Source organism: Acomys minous, assembly GCF_964271855.1.
Source record: "Acomys minous genome assembly, chromosome: 6".
Lineage (NCBI taxonomy): Eukaryota > Metazoa > Chordata > Mammalia > Rodentia > Muridae > Acomys > Acomys minous.
Genome location: NC_140487.1, coordinates 123,385,769 through 123,403,202, shown reverse-complemented (window position 1 = coordinate 123,403,202; position 17,434 = coordinate 123,385,769). Strand labels below are relative to the sequence as shown.

The window sequence follows — 17,434 nt, the reverse complement described above, 5'->3', positions numbered from 1 at the left end:
CACCAGCAGTCAGTGTCTCTCCTCCGCTCTGACTTTCCTTATTTTCAGTGAGTCCCCGGAGACACTGGTAGGAAATACAGGTGGCTTTTAGTTGTTTTTTCCTCTTTGTTTTCTTAAAAAATATCTTATTTTTGCTGGGACCTCAGCATCTCCCATAGCACTCAGAAGCATGGGAGGCGGTCGCCAGTTCAGTGCAGGAGATGTGACCCTCGATTCGTTGTCTGGGTGATTTTCTGTGTTAAATTGATAACGTCCATGGGTGGACTTAGCAAGCAGATGCCCTCCAAGTTCACAAGGAGAGGAGTGATGTTAAAACGCCTGTGCCAGCCAGTGTTGGCTTAGCGTGTGACAACCTGCAACTGATCTCTAAGGCTCTTTCTCCTTTCTTCGTTAACCCCCTATCTGTATCTCCATATACTGACAATCTGCATAATATATTTTTAACAGCTCTATATTTTTGTTAAGTTCTATATATATCACAGAATATGCAGTATAAATTCTATAACTAGGCATTTTGGCTGTTTCCAGTTTTTTTGCTATTTTAAGTAGTACTTTCTGATTTCTTTCTTTCTGTCTGTCTGTTTTTCTTTCTTTCTTTTTGAGATCAGGTTTGCATCCTCTAAAATTTATCATTTTAAGTTCGTGACTCAGTGCGTTTTAGTATTTTTGCAATATTGTGCAGCCATTCTTTACTTCTAGGACACTTGTGATCATTAACTTTTTCTCTTCTAGTATTATTTCTACAGTGGACTCACTGGGCCAAAGCTGAGGAGCAGTCCCAAGCTTTGGGACTTAGACAAGCAAGAAGACGGAGCAAAGCCGTGGCCCACTTAGACTCTGCACAGTTAGGAGCTGAGTTCTCAGGGTCTGTCTTTCATTTGGCCAAACCGCTTGCCTTCCTCTTTTCAATGCGGTAGACTTTGGCTTGCAACCCTTAACCTAGCAAAAGATGGGCATAGCCAGCAGAGATCCCCTTTGGGTAGGGGTGGGGGGTCGGGTGGGGTGTGTGTGTGTGTGGAGCCAACCAAGTTCCCCACAACTGGCAGTTCCTGTGCTAAGTCCACACACTGAGTACCACGCCTGGCTGCCCACCCTAACACTCAGCTGCCGAGCCCTGGGCACAGCCTTTTTCCTTCCTATGTGGCCCAGGGCACAGCCCTGGTCCTTCATAGCTGACTGGGTTGGGAGCAGAGCCCATAAATCCATGAGCTGTGCTAAGCGCAGGCACACACCCCCAGAGCTTGAAATGAAGGCATAAAGGAAGCTCTAGTCTACTCAGCAGGTAGCAACCCCCAGGCATGCAATCTCCCAGAATCAAAAAAGCAGGTGGATAAAAATAGGAAAGGGGCCACTCAGGGATTTAGGAAATTAATGAATAGTAAGCAGATAGCGGGCTCTTAAGAACTCTGCTGCTCTCTCGCCACCAAAATTTCATCTGCTCATGAGGCTGTAACTGTCCCCTCTTTGCTTAAATCTGCTCTAATTTATTGATCTTTGCCAGGTATGGGTTTTCATGTTTAAGCATCTCCGAAGCTGGGTTTGTCGTCAAGGGTGCCAGGCTGAGCCAGCAGCCGAGGCTATAATTAGCCATGTTCGGATTTCAGGCTTGGTAAAGTCCATTGTCCCTCGCGTTGTGTCTCCAGTGACCTTTCAGGGACTCCCAGGTGTCACGTCAGCGCTCTTGAGAGTCAGCAGATTTCAAGTGGGCATCATCATGGTGTCCTTGTACTTTTCTCATGAAACGCCAACTACATTTTAAAAGAATTATTTTATGTGTATGAGTGTCTTGCCTGAATGTATGTCTGTGCGTCACTTGAGTGCCTGGTCGTGCCTGTAGGAGTCACAAGAGTGGGCGTGTCTGATCACCCGGAACTGGAAGTTACAGATGGTTGTGAGCCACCATGTGCGGGCTGGGAACTGAACCCTGGTCCTCTGCAAGAGAAACAAATGCTGAGCCATCTCTAGCTCCCCTATAGCTATATATACATGTATAGGTATGTATATATATATATGTATGTATGTGTATGTATATATGTGTGTGTATAAAAGATTCCATTTGTTTGTTTGTTTGTTTGTTTGTTTTAGACATAATCTCACTATATAGCTTTGGCTGTCCTGGAACTCTGCAGATCAGGCTGACCTCAGACTTACAGAGATCTGCCTGTTTTTGCCTTCCGAGTTCTGGGATTAAAGGCGTGCACCGCTACACCTGGCTCTATTTTTATTTTTAGCTGTGTGTGTATGTGTGGGGGTTGGTTTGTACATCTGAGTACAGTATCTTTAGAGTCCAGAAGAGGGCTTCAAACCCACTGGATCTGGAGTTACAGGTTGTTACAACTGAATTTGGATCTTCTGGTAGAGTGGCAAGTGCTCCTAGCCACCAACCCATCTCTCTGTCTCCCTCAACTGCCTTTTAAAATTTCAGTATGTCCAAGTAGTATGTCCTCCCAGCAGGGCCAGTTCTGAAGACTTGGGGTGTCTGCTCAGAACACGGGTGCTCACCTTCACAAATCTAAGCTGGGATTGCCTCCCATTTATCCTTTAGATTAAATGTTAGCTATATTCCAGGTAAAATAATGGCTTAGAAAATACATGCAAGATACATATAACTATGTAATAAGAAATACAGTTTTTAATTTAAGCTTCTATTTTTTTTTCCCTTCTTGGGAATGAGCCCAGAGCCTCAAGCATAATAAACATTCGTCCACTGCACCACATCAAAGCTCTTACCAGTTCTTTACTTCGAGAACCCTTTAGTGCATTTGTTTGTTTATTTATGATTTATGTGCCTGTGTGGGTGTGTGCATGCCACGGGCACACACGTGGAGGTCAGATGATAACTTGTGGGAACCAGTCCCTCTCTCCACGTTATGGCACCTGTGGACTGAACTCAAGTCATCAGGCTTGTGAGCAAGCCCCTTTCCCAGCCTCCTGTCGGTTCTTTAAAAGTACTGCGGCATCTCTTATGTGTGTCTCCTTGGACTCTGCTTCCCAGCCTCTGTTGCTCCCAATTTTGAGTGTGCTTACTTCTGTTTGTATGTTTGTACACTTCTGTGTGTATGTATGTGTGCACATGTATGTAAAGGTGTGTGTAATGGAAGTTTTGGTTTCTTTGTAAAGTCAGTTATGTTATGTAAATGTATTTTTGTTTTAATCCCAAGTGTGGGATTTTAGTTTGTCCACAGCTGATAATTGTCTCTTGAGGGGCGTGTTCTTTGCCAGCTGCTAACAGCCTGCCTAGTGAGAGGCATGGTCTAAGACTCTGAGGCAATAAATAGGAGAGCAGAGAGAGAGAGAGAGAGAGAGAGAGAGAGAGAGAGAGAGAGAGAGAGAGAGAGAGAGAGAGAGATAAAGTGTGGCATGTGGCATGTAGCAGTTTGGAGAGACCAGAGACAGACAGTATGGTGCCCAGAGAGAAACGTTTCCGCACAGCAGCTTGGAGGAGGCTGCTTGCCGCGTTTGCTGTTGGCAGAGACTGGTACTGCTCCCAAGCAACTCAATCGACCCTAAACAGCCGGGTGAAGTAAGGGACCTGCACCCCGTCTCTCCCTAACTTTCTTTCTTGTACGCAGGGTTAAGGGGTTGGTGGAAGGGAGTATAGGCTTCAATACCTTAAATAAAATAGAGGGGTTTTGTGTTTGTGTATTTGCTTGTTTGCTTGTTTGTTTGTTTGTTTTGGCATCAACATGTGTCCTTGTGGGGAGCCAGGTGTCTTCCTCACTCATTCTCCACATTATTTGTCTTGAGTTAGGGTCTCTGTGTGGCCACCCAGCTATTCCTAGGGATCCTTCTGTGTCCTCAGTGCTGCAGTCACAGGCATGCGCGCACAGACCCACACACAAGGACACACACAGGCAGACACACAACACACACATGCACATACACGCAGACACACAACACACACACACACAGACTCATACATACAGACATACACACATACACACACAGACAGGCACGAACACACAGGCACGTACACGCAGGCACGTACACACAGACACATTCCCACACATACACACACTCAGATACATACATACAGATACACAGACACACATGCACGCGCACACACACACACACACACACACACACACACACACACACACACCTTTTTATACAGGTGCTGGCAATCTGAACTCAGATCTTCATGTGTGTGTCTCCCCTGTCTCAGCCAACACTTGGTTCTCTTTAGTATTGTCACATGTGTCCACATCCTTAGACAATACACGGTCTGATTTCAGAGAGGAACCGACCACTGTACGTAACTTTTTGTTTGCTTGTTTCTTTCTTTCTTTTTTTTTTTTTTTTTTTTTTTTTTTTGGTGCTGAGGTTGAAGCCTCAGGCCTCAGGCATGCTAGGCAAAGCTCTGCTGCCAAGCTCCACCCCAGCCTTCTTCCTACCTCTTCATCCTGCCTCCCTTTGCAAACTTCAGTCTGTTCCCTACGCTTACTCCACCAGCTCCTTCCAGTTTGTATCTATCTTCTGCTCAATCGCTAACTTCAGTGATCGTTACTCACTGAAATTCTGTTCATGTGAGCCAGTTTAGATCCTCTTTTTATTATTATTATTATTATTATTATTATTATTATTATTATTATTATTATTATTATTATATAATTATTATTATTTTACTCTTCTGCATGTGTGCGTGTGTTTGAACTCACACGTGTGTATGCACATGTGTGTGCTGGTACCCTGAGAGGCCAGAAGAGGGTGTCAGATCCCCTGGGTCTGGAGTGGCAGGCAGTTGTGAGCTGGCTGATGCAGGCATTGGGAAATGAATTCTGATCCTCTGTAAGAGCAGCAAGTGCTCTTAACTGCAGACCCATCTCTTTAGCTGCATGTCCTCTCCAGATAAGTTTCTACTTGGTGAAGTCAGTGCTGTCTCCTTGTGGTGTTACGTGTCAGGATGTGTGGGCATCCGTCCCTTCTGTGGTCTGTTGAATGACAGTGGCAATACCTTAAGTAGCAGGCACACAACAGCTTTGTCCCCGCCGTGGGCCTCGGGTGCATGACATGAAACGGCCAGTATCAAGTGGCCTAGAGAAGGCAGGCCTGCAGTATGAGAGGCCAGAGCTCCCTGGTGCTCAGAGCACACAGGAATTAGTTGGCTACATGGCAGCACACATGAGGCACAGCATTTGGTAAGTGGTTGTTCTTGGTGCTGTGCTGTTAGGTTCACTGTGGGACTGACGTGGTGACTGGACCGGGTGTTTGCAGGTTGGGCCATCCAAACCCATGACGAGGGTAGAGTACATCTGAGTCCTGTGCTGTGACGCTTGTGTCTGTGGTGAAGTCATGGGTGATCAGGGCTTCCATGCCTTAGTCCTGGCCCTGGTCACGTGACTCCTTTCCAAGTAGAGCAGAGGTAAGCTTGCTCTGTGGGGCCTCTGTGATACAAGAGTAATGCATGTCAGGTACGTGGTGTTGCACCAGGTCACAGGTGGCTTGCTTTGGGCTTGGTGTTCCTAGGCACAACCTCTGACCTTCACACTGGCCCACCTGCCAGCCAGACATCTCCACCTGGATGCCTTCAACACATGTACCACATGCACGGTTTCCTTTCTGCCATTTGTTCCCTGCCCCGTCCTCCCATCTCTGAGTGTTACCTCAGCCTGCCCTGTTGCTTTAGGCCCAGTTTGAGGAGCTGCCTTTGCTCCCTTCTTTTCTCCTTTCGTTCACACTGTCCTCTTCTGTTGGCAAGTCCAGTCAACTCCAGACTGAAGGAGCTCAACCATTGCTCTACAGGAGCCTAGCCGTCTCCCCTCTCTTCCTGCCTCCACAGCCCCACCACATAGCAGGCCAGGGCTGCCCTGCTCCTCTGTGGGCATCCAGGGGCTTCCCGCGGAACCCAGAACACTGTATTTTACCTCACCCCACAGGACCCCACCTCCCCTTCAGCCTCGTCTCCACTGCCTCTTTCTCCGTTCTCCCTGTCCAGCCCCAGCAGGCCCAGTCTCTCCTCGCCTCCGGCTGTGCATATGCCTGTGGTCTCAGAGGAGCCCTCTGCGACCCTCTGACACAACTCACTGTTTCATTTCCTCTTTCTCCTTCGCCTTTCTCTTCTCCTTCCTGTTTCACTGTGCCTTGGCTAAGTATACTCTTGCACTGGGCCACGGCCCTGTTTAGTGGTAGGATACATGACCAGTCAACTAAGTAGCCGCATGCACGAGGAGGTGGCTGTCAGAGCCAGCGCCTGGTCCTTTCCTGGCTGTCCTACCCTCCTCTCACCCTGACCAGATCGCTCCCCCTGCTGGCCAGCGCCTGGGGAAGGAGGGCATGGCGAGGAGGCTGGCCAAGATCCACAGATGTTTCTGCCGAGCCCAGAGACTAGAACCTTCCCACACAGATTCCTGAATGGGCCCAGTGGAAAGATCCCTTCCCTTAGAGTAGTTCTCTTCTTTCTTTCTTTTCTTTTTCTTTCTTTCTTTCTTTCTTTCTTTCTTTTTGTTGTTGTTGTTGTTGTTTTGGTTTTTTGAGACAGGGTTTCTCTGTGTTAGCCTTGGCTGTCCTGGACTTGCTTTATAGACCATGCTGGCCTTGAACTCACAGCGATCCGCCTGCCTCAGGCTCCTGAGTGCTGGGATTTTACAGCGTGCACCACCACACCCAGCTAGGGTAGCACTTGATGAAGGGAGGCTGTCCCACCGTCCCCCTTGCTGTTTCATGTTGAGGTTTGCTGTGGCACACCAGGTCATGGGTTTGCTGGATGGAGGAATGAGGATGCTGGGACAAACGATGGGGTAAGGTTGTCTTACCACCTCAGGGACCCTCTGACAGCCCTCCTGTCACTCAGGTAGGGCCAGTTTCTATGAGGAGTACGGCGTCATCCGTGACACACTACAGAACCACCTGACTGAGATCCTCACGCTGGTGGCCATGGAGCTACCCCACAACATCAGCAGCTCGGCTGCCGTGCTGCAGCACAAGCTCGAAGTCTTCCAGGCCCTGCGGGGGCTGCAGAGGAGCAGTGCCATCCTGGGCCAGTACCAGGCCTATAGTGGGCAGGTGCGCCAAGAGCTGCAGAAGCCGGACAGCTTCCAGAGCCTGACACCAACCTTTGCAGGTAGGCACCCAGCTGGCATTGCTGGAACAGCCGGAAGCAGCTGTTCTATCCAGCGCCCTTTGCAGCATGGTAGCTGGGACTGCAAGGCATCTTTACAAGAGTACCCTGTGCATGGTGATTGCCACTCTCTAGGCCTTCTGCCGTCTTAAAGCGGGGGTCACCAGGGCTACAGAGATGGCTCAGCAGCTATGAACACTGGCTACTCTTCCAGAGGACCTGGGTTCAGTTTCCAGCACCACATAGCAGCTTACAACTTTCTGTAATTCCAGTTCCAGGGGATCTGGCACCCTCACACAGACATATGTGTAGTCAAAATACCAATGTACATAAAGTAATAATTTAAAAAAAAAAAAGCTGCAGGTCACCTACTTCGGCCTCCATTCAGTCCCAGAAAGTCTCCCAAGGGCTTGCCTGTGGGGCTCAGATAGGTGCCACATTCATGGGTTGTGTATACGGTTTCCATGACAAGGTGCAGACCTCTGTCCTGTCCTGCCGTAGCTAAGGCGTGTTTCTGTGGACTGACACCACACTGGCCAACAGATACCTGCTAGGGCCACCTGGAAAGTTGCAGAAGCCTTTGGGGAGAAAGGTTGGTTCTTAGCAGATAGAGACAATGGCCATGAGACAGGCCCCACATTTAGAGCCCATTTGATGTGCCAGGCAGCAGCATATGTCGCACATCTCGCTGAGTCCTCACATACCCAAAGGCAAGTGCAGTTATTGTCTTTGCAGGAGAGGACACAGAGGCAAGGTGAAAAGGCACGAGCCCAGCCAGGCTTGAGTCTGTGTGTGTGTGTAGTATGCCAGCACCTGGCTTCTATGACTATGGCATGCACACATCCCTCTCATTCCACGGACTCATTCACCTACTCCCTGCCCACCTGGCCTGCACTCACCTGTGACTCACCTTTTGGTACCCTGGGGTTCACACAAAGAGAACTGCCCTTCCTCAGGACACTGCCCTAACCCATCAAGACCCAATATGTCTCCCATCCCTTTTGCCCCACCAGAGAGCCTTCCATGGCAGGACCAGAGCCTCATTAGACCAGGCCTCTCAGAGGGACCTCAGGGTGCTCCTGCTACGGCTATAGAAGTAGCCCCACAGGCTGTTTCCAGCCGTACCTGAGAAGAAGAGGCAACAGGAGGCTGAAGGCACCACAAACGGGGGCTTGACAGGGGCATCGGGTGCGTGGTGGCCTGCATAGCCAGCTCTCAGCCTGTGACGTCGCTGTCTGCTCTTTCCCCACCTCAGGTGTCCTTGTCCACATCGACAACCTGCGCTGGGAGGGTGTTCCTTTCATCCTGATGTCCGGAAAGGCCTTGGATGAGAGAGTGGGCTATGTTCGGATCTTGTTTAAGAATCGGGCATACTGCACTCAGAGCGAGAAGCACTGGGCGATGGGGCAGAGCCGGTGCCTGCCCCAGCAGATTGTCTTCTACATTGGACACGGCGAGCTGGGCCACCCCGCCATCCTGGTCAGCCAGAACCTGTTCAAGCCCTCCCTGCCCACTCAGAGCTGGAAGGAGGTGCCGGACCAGCCCGGCCTCCGCCTTTTTGGTCGCCCTCTGTCTGACTACTACGCCTATAGACCTGTGCGGGAGCAAGATGCCTACTCCACCCTCCTGTCTCACATCTTCCATGGCCGGAAGGAGTCCTTCATCACCACAGAGAACCTGTTGGCCTCCTGGGTCTTCTGGACTCCCTTACTGGACAGCCTGGCCCTCGAAGTTCCACGCCTCTACCCAGGGGGGCCAGAGAACGGCCATCTGCTGGACTTTGAGTTTAGTGGCGGCCAGCTGTCCTTCTCCCAGCAGCAGTTAGAGGTGCTGCTACCGGAACTGGGATCGGTCCCAAAGCCCAGTGACTTCCAGGTCCTCAGGGCCCAATATAGAGATAGCCCACTGATCACAGCCTGGCCAGAGGAGCTGATCTCTAAGCTGGCCAGTGACATCGAAGCCACCGCAGTGCAGGCGGTGCGACGTTTTGGCAAGTTCCACCTGGCACTGTCAGGCGGCTCGAGCCCCATAGCCCTCTTCCAGCAGCTGGCCACAGGGCATTACAGCTTCCCCTGGGCCCACACGCACCTTTGGCTGGTTGATGAGCGCTGTGTCCCTCTCTCAGACCCAGAGTCCAACTTCCAGGGCCTGCAGGCTCACTTGCTCCAGCACGTTAGGGTGCCCTACTACAATATTCACCCCATGCCGGTGCACCTGCACCAGCGGCTTTGTGCTGAAGAGGACCAGGGCACCCAGACCTATGCCAGCGAGATCTCAGCCCTGGTGGCCAACAGCAGCTTTGACCTGGTTCTGCTGGGCATGGGCACTGATGGGCACACGGCTTCCCTGTTCCCACAGTCACCCACCGGCCTCGATGGGGATCAGCTGGTGGTGCTGACGGAGAGCCCACTCAGGCCACACCAACGCATGAGCCTCAGCCTGCCCCTCATCAACCGAGCCAAGAAAGTAGCAGTCCTGGTCATAGGGAGGGCAAAACGCGAGATCACCATGCTGGTGAGCCGTGTGGGCCACGAGCCCAAGAAGTGGCCCATCTCAGGTGTGCTGCCTCTTTCCGGACAGCTGGTTTGGTACATGGATTATGAGGCCTTTCTGGGATGACAGGAGCATCTTGGTTTCTGGGATGACAGGAGCATCTTGGTCTCAGGCTTTCTCTGACCTGCCCAGCATACCCCAGCCGTCTGGAGCTTTGTGCCAGAGTCAGGCCCTAGAGAAGGGAGGTCAAAACTGCCCCAGTTTCCTGGACCACCGCCCCCCCCAAGTCTATGTGATTACAGTGCCTAGGCGTGGAAACACAGAATTCGGACCTCTGCTGTGGATATGCCTCAAAACCCAAACAGGAGAGAGCTAAGGCCTCTAGCACTTCCATGTCAGAGTCTACAACGCACAATAAGACAGGGAGAGCGCTCCCTGCTAAAGAACCAGAGTGGTGTGCCAACACTTCCCGGTGACCTTTGAACTGGTTTCTGTGGGAAGAGGCCAGAGTTGGTGAAGAGAAGGGTGCAGAGACTGCTGCTGGTGAAGCAGAGTGGTCCTGAGACTGCACCAGGCGGCCTGCCTCCTGTGGTGCCCCTTCCTCCCTCTGTGTATCTAGCTGACATCTGCCCTTGTCCAGGCAGCTTCCTCCTGCTCTGGGCCAGACACCCACTGTCCTCAGCATTTCCCATGACCCCTCAGCCTCTCTCTATATACAGACATACAGACACTGCCATGTCAAAAAGGTTCTCCAAAATCTAAAAACCAGGGTTCCCCTCTTTTCCCACTGCCAGCACAGGGCCACCAAGGGTCTCTGATTTAACCAGACAGGAGGCACTGTCTGCTCCTTGGAGGTGACTACAGCCCGCAGCCTCTTCCTAGGGCTTCTGTGGCCAGTTCCCAGCAGTAGGGCAGACGTCAGCCCGCTCTCCTCACACTACCTCTCGAGGGACTTCAAGCCTGGCAGCTGATTTCCTCTGCCGGCGTCCCTGCCTCTCAATGTCACTAACCTGGTACCGCTGGGAATGCTATAGGCAGCTCCTAACCTCAGCCTCCTCCAGGAGCTCAGAATTGTTATTATTATTTTTTAAAAAAGAAAAAGAAAACCAACAGCATAAAGCAAACTTTGTTTCCACCTCCTGTTTAGTCATGTGAACAAGGTGCAGAGCACGGGGTTAGGATGACCATTGCCCCACAGTCACACACTGGGTCAGTCACAGAGTCTTGGTAGCTTTCAGAATCTTCCCAGAGGAGAGCTTTCATCTGGTGAGGAGGAATCTGTTTCTCTCCTTCCTCCGAGCCAATGCACAGAAAAGAACCCTTGCTTTCACTAGAGATGTGTGCACAGAGTGTAGGCTGAGCTCGGGTTCTGTATGAAAGGCACTCTTGTTGAAATTATGTGTACTCTGGCCTCCAGCGACCCAGACTGACAGAACACCTCTATTCCAAGACAGCTACCCTTAGCAGAAAAGACGCCTTGGGGTCCTTTTTTTGGCCAGCTTTGTTCAAGGTCGGCAGGTAGTGGAGGGTGAAGTTCCACATTTGGCCATGTGGGGGAGCCCACATGCCACCACTCACATTCCACACAGGAGGGAGGCTTAGTGCCAAACGTCATTTCTTTGTGTTTCACGCTCTTTTGCCTCTCTGGCTTCCTAGCCCAAGTGCACTCTCATCTGTTCTTTGAGGACGAAGCCCTCTGCAGTTGCAACATCGGAGAGGAAGGGGCCTCGCATGCCTTAGGAGAGAGTGAACAGGCTTTGTGTCACCATTCTGAATAAGAGTGAGTCAGTGCCCAGCCTGAGCCTAGAATGTCCTGTTCTTACCCAGAAGAATGACTCGCCACACAGGGGAGGCCAGTGTGGGGAAATACCAAAGATTCCCTTTCCAGAAACAAGCACTAATAAAACCGCATTGGAAAGGTTGGCAGGAGACACTGTCAGTGTCGTTGGCATGCACCTGTGCGTGCCTTTTTGCCCTCTGCCCAGGCATTAGGAAGGAGAGATGCTCACAGTCAGGACCACCGAGACTGCTGTTCTTCGGACCTTTTGTGCTTTACATCACCAACCAGTCCCTTCTGTGTATAAATGTGTTGAGTCCCAAAAATGAGTTTTCAGCTTTAAGACCCGGGATACCCTCTGTTTTTTTTTTTTTTTTTTCATTAAAAAAAAAAATGTTGCTTACAAACTATTTACATTGAATTGATAACAGTGTGAAGAACACAGCCTTTGCCAGCTTCCTGCCTGTCAGAAAGCTGGGGTCTGAGGCTGTCTGGGTCCCCAGGAGGGAGGGACATATGGTCACTTTGTATCTGGGACACAGCCCTCCCTCCCCAAAATCCACTTCCACTTCTGGCTCCTTCAGTGAAAAGAGGTCCTTGCAGCTGTGGCTTAGCTCTGGCCTTGCCTGGGCTTGTCTGGGCTGCCTGGGACTGCTGTGGGATCCTGCTAACTGCATGGCTGTTCACTCCCTTGAGGGGGACGACAGTGGAAGCAGAAGTCTGCGCCTTGCTTTGGTGGCTCTTGTGTGTCCCATGCTCACAGGCAGATGTGCTGCACTGTAGGACCTCAGGGCCTGGTCAGTGGCAACCAGAAACCGCCCGTTACATTCTCGAGCTCAGTCCCAGCACTCTGGGAGGCCGGCTCCTCTTCAGGGGCTCCATGAGGGCCTCACATGGCAGGGTCAGCTTCCCTGGGATGGGCCCAGGATTCCGCCATAAGAAAGACGCAGAGGCAAGAAGTTCTTGGGGTGACATGCCAGTTAGCATCTCCAGGTTTCTGGAGGTCGCAGGCTAGGTTCTGATTTCCAGTCCCGGGCAAATATTCCTGCTAATTTGTACCTTAAATGGGCCCATCTTGTTAATTTCTTGCTTTTTTGAAATTATTTTTTAAAAAAATTTTATATGCAAGTTTTGCCTGCATATGTGTCTGTGTGAGGGTATCAGATCACCTGGAACGGGAGTTGTACGACACCATGTGGGTGCTGGGAATTGAACCCGGGTCCTCTAGAAGAACAGCCAGTGCTCTTAACCACAGAGCCATCTCTCTAGCCCCCAATTTTCTGCTTATTTGTCCTGAAGAAAATACTCTTTTCACTTTTGGTCCCCCAAATTATCAGTGGAATCAGAACTTCCTGCCACTTGGACTGATGATATCTTAGACTTTACCCCTCAAGGGGCTGCATCCCCCAGTTCTCTTTGCTGCCTACTTTCCCTCTTTCCTCCATTTTGACAGAGAGCCAGAGGTGTGTGATGGAAAACAGAATGAAGAAGCTTCCAGAAAATGTTAATGAGACTATTTCTTGGAATTTAGTTTTCAGGAACTTTTTTTGGTTTTTTGGCCTCCTACAAAGTGCGTGTGGCCCCACAGTGGCTCTGCAATAGATCCCCGGCTGTATTTTTTTATCTTAAACAGCTGGGGCTCCTGTAGGCCTTAGTCCACTGGTAGAAAAACCAGGGAGCAACATTCCAGTGTCAGGGAATGAGCTACAGGTGGTGGTAAGAGGGCTGCATTGCTTGGCCGAGTGGTCGGCACCTGCCTGCTTTGGGAATGACTCTCCAGAGGAACCAAGGACCCGAATGGGCTGATGTCCCCAGGTGTCACAGGCTGCACTGGAAAAATCAAGCCCTTCGGCTTTCTGCTCTCTTCTCTCCGGCTCTCCTGCAGCAATTCTACACCAGTGTCTCAGCCCCCAAGGTTGTGCTGTGTCCCAGAAATCTTAGCACTTAAAGATGTGTTCATGGCTTGGCTTGGGAGCTTATCCATGGAGAGGGGTGGAGATTGCACGTGGAAGTTAGTCAGAACCCAACCTGAACTAGCAGTTAATTGGGGCAGCTCTGCACTGTCTGTCTGGGCCCATTTTAATTGCAGTAGTTTGGGATGCTCAGCTGAAGCTGAGATCCATTCCTGACGTACCTTGTGCCCACCAGCAGCCGGCATTAGCTTAGCTGCTCAGTCTGCTGGGGCAAAGATTCAACTGGTTGCAAGCATGTCCTTCGCTTTCTTCACATGCTGCATCCCATGCGGGCTCTCTAGGGGAATAAAAAGGCTTTCCTGCCTCGTGCCCTTCCTCCGCTGGAGCAGAACTGGCCCTCCGGGTACCTAAGGGCTCCTTGCAAGGGTGTGGCCCCTGGAAAGAGGAGCAGGAATCAAACCAGAGTGTGTTCCTGGAAGATGCAAGGGGCAGATGCCTTCCAAGAACACCAACTCCTGCCTTCTGCAAACTCCTCACACCCACTGCAGGCTGCTCACACCTCGAGGTGGGTGTGAGGAGCCCCAAGGATGTTTCAGCTCTTTGCTGAGCCAAGTGTCAATTCACCACTGCTGTCACCAGCAAGCACAAGGCATCCTGGCAAGGGATCTGAGGATGCTTCACCGTGATCTAGCAAGCCATGCAGATGGTGATGGCTTGGACGTTTTGTCCCTCCAGCCAGTCAACAGTGGGGTATATTTATTTGCAGGTTCCAGGGGATGTCCCTGTCTGACCATGGACAGGACCTCAGAGTAAAGACACTTGTCTTCGTTCTTTGACCTCCAAGGGTGAGCTGTGTGAAAGCTCTGTTGCTTCAGTGTTTTAAAGGAAGTCTGTGTATCTTTTCTGTCCCTTTCTGTTGACTGGCAGATTCCTGCATTTGCCAGATGCTGTTGAGCCCATATGAACATCTGGGAGTTTGCACTGAGAGTGTGGGTGTACATAGACACCACATGAGTTGGAGTGGTCTTGGGCTGGGCCTCACAGAGGCCCAGATGGGCTGGTTTTGATGCACTTTGGGAATGTAGCTCGGCTGAGAAAAGCACATGCCTAGCACATTCAAAGCCCTGGGTTTTATTCCAGTGGCACATAAATTGGGGGTGGTAGTGCAGACCTGTAGTCCTAGCACTTGGGAAGTGGAGGCAAGAGCATTAGGAATCCAAAGCTATCCTTGGCTACATAGCAATGTCAAGCCAACCTAGGATAGTCGAGACCCTGTTTTAGAAAAACAAATAAAACATTGTGAATGCAAAAGGTAAGGACGGGGCTAGCTGGGCACGAGGACACCCATGTTGTTTTCCTCTTGTCTCCGGGGGGTCTGGCACAGTTGGTTCTTCCTGGCTCTGTCCACCTGGGAAAGTAAGTGGACGCTAGTAGCAGCTAGGGCTGCTGCTCCTGCCTACCCATGCCCGAATAAGGAGCCTAATTCCCCAGAAACGTCCCTGTCTCTGCGATAAACACTAAAGGAAAAACAAAGGAGGGAGAATTTATTTTGGTTCATGGTTCATTTTAGCCCAAGGCCACTTGACTGTGTTGTGGGCCAGAACTTAGGCAGAATGTCACAGCAGGAGCATGGTGACCCAGAAGTGGGATAAAACAGGCAGAGAAGGGGCAAGGGACAAAGTGTGCCCTTCAAACTGCCCGGGACCTGCTTTCTCCAGTGAAGGCTGACCTCCTTCTGTCACCTCTGACCGTGTTCTCACATTATGAAACCAGCAAGGAATTAATGCAACTGTGACGTCAGCGCCTTCAGGATGCAGACATTTCTCCAGGGCCCAGCAGCTGGCAGCACAAGTCCCAATGCAAACGTGCCGACAGATTCCATCCAAACCATCACAAAGGGTCAAGTTGTGACAGTGCAGAGAGTCTGGGTCGGGGGTTATGACCCAGGCTTCGTCTTTACTTTCTGCCCTGCAATCTGCCCTGCTTTTGTCAGGTGGGAATGGCACTAGGCAGTGGCATAGTTGGGATTTCCCAGGACCAAGAATGTGGGGGGTTTGTTGTTTGTTTGTTTGTTTGTTCCACACAGGGTTTCTCTGTGGTTGCCCTGGCTGTCCTGGAATTCACTCTGTAGACCAGGCTGGCCTCAAACTCAGAAATCCGCCTGCCTCTGTCTCTCGAGTGCTGGGATTAAAATAAAGGTGTGCACCACCACTGCCAGCCAAGGATGTGGGTGTCCCCACTTCTACCGTGCAGGGAAACGCCCTTGATCTTATGGAGACTCATACTACCTCAGAGAATGAAATATGTTCCGAACAAGTGCCCTTTAAAACTTTCTGAGATTCCCCCCCCCCTTTTTTTGTATGTCAAATGTAACATCGATTTAAAAAAAAAAAACACAATAAACTTGTTTATTTTCCCCAATCCAAGTTTCTTCCTTCGGGAGATGGGGTAAAGTGGGTTGTGAGTTCTCTTAGTGTGCCCAGGGGATGAGACATAGAGCAAAAAGACCCTGCTGGTTTGTACTTGTCAGCTTGACACAGGCTACAGTCACCTGGGAGGACAGCGATCCTCTTCTGGTCCTCTGGGGCACCTTGACACACACACACACACAGACACACACATATTCATATACACAGTTATTATTTTTAATTGTATTCTTTCGGAATGCAGAAGTCCTACCCAGAACACAGGTGAGTTTACGTATCCACCATGAAGAACAATTATGACAGTTGAAACTTAAAAAAAAAACCTCCTGTCTCATGATTCATGTGTGCTTTGGCCTGTATTTCATCCTTCCTTACCACCTCATATTATTCTTAGCCTCCCTTTAAATTTTAGACTATATTTATACCGACGCCTGTTACATATACGCATGCATACATTATAGGCTATGGTTGCAGTATGACAAAGAACATGTGTTTGGGGCTTTTTTTCTTTCTGAGTTTCAGTCACCTTGCATTATAATATACTTTCCAGGTCCATCTGTTTTCCTGATTGAAAAAAAAAAAAACCACGATTTCATTTTTTAAAACTGCTGAATCGGATTCCAGCATGTACGCATACCACATTTGCTTTATCCAGTCTTCTGTTGATGAGCATCTATGCTGGTTCCATTTCCTTGCTCCTGTGAGTAGAGCAACAATAATTAATGAACGTGCAAACACTTTTTGTGGTGGAATGTGGAGGTCTTTGATAAATGCCCAGGTCTGGAATGGCTGGGTCATAAGGTAGTTCTCCACTTAATCCTTTGAGGAGCCTCCAAAACTGACTTCCATAATGGCTGCATTTATTTGCACTCCAGTAGTGAATAAAAGTTCCCTTTCTCTACAACTTCCCTAAGCCTTTGATGTCAGGTTTCCCTTTTTAAACATAATTTTAATATAATATTTTTATTAACTTTGTGAATTCCACACAATGTATTTTGGTGGGATTTACCCTTCTCCTCTTAACTTCTCCTGGATCCATCTCTACTTCTCCACCACTCCCAACCTTTCATTTTTTGTACTTTTATGTGTATTAGTGTTTTGCCTCCATGTATTTCTGTGCACCAAATATGTGCCAGGTGCTCAAAAGAGGGCATCTGAGCTTCCAGGACTGGAGTTACAGATGGTTGTGAGCCGCCATGTGGGTGCTGGGAATTGAACCCAGGTCATCTGAAAGAGCAGTCAGTGCCGTTAAATGACCTATCTCTCCAGCCCATGTATCCTCTTTAAAAAAAAAAACCCACTGAGTCCAATTTGTGTTGCCCAAAAACTCATGGGTGGGTGTCATCCACTGGGCCATGATCATGATCAACCTACTAGGGGCCACACCCTTGAGGGAAACTGAGTCTCCCTCCCATGAAGGCCATCGTCTGTCAATAGTGAGAGTGTGTCCTGGGTAGTTGTGTGTCAACTTGACACAAGCTAGAATCATCCGAGAGTAGGGAGCCTCAATTGAGAAAATGCCCCCCATAAGACTGGGTTGTAGGCAGACCTGTAGGCTGTTTTCTTAATTAGTTATTGATGGGGGAGGGCCCAGCTCACTGTGGGTGGAGCCACCCTTGGGCTGGTGGTCCTGAGTGCTATAGAAAGCAATCTGAGCAAGCCATGAGGAACAAGTCAGTAAGCAGCACTCTTCCATGGCCTGTGCGTCGGCTCCTGCCTCCAGGTTCCTGCCCTGCCTGAGTTCCTGTCCTGACTCCCTCCAATGACA

At 50.0% G+C, this 17,434-nt stretch overlaps 1 protein-coding gene across 5 annotated transcripts in view; it reads left to right on the top strand.

The window, feature by feature from the left end:
• Positions 1 to 10,635, top strand: part of H6PD (hexose-6-phosphate dehydrogenase/glucose 1-dehydrogenase) — a 28,332-nt gene extending 17,697 nt beyond the window's left edge. For all 5 annotated transcript variants that reach the window (XM_084786718.1, XM_084786722.1, XM_084786719.1 and 2 more), the window contains exons 4-5: positions 6,791 to 7,060; positions 8,313 to 10,635. In XM_084786718.1, the coding sequence (XP_084642844.1) occupies positions 6,791 to 7,060; positions 8,313 to 9,676 (1,634 nt within the window). In that variant the 3' untranslated portion in view covers positions 9,677 to 10,635. The remainder of the gene's footprint in view (positions 1 to 6,790; positions 7,061 to 8,312) is intronic.
• The last annotated feature ends 6,799 nt before the right edge of the window (positions 10,636 to 17,434 follow it).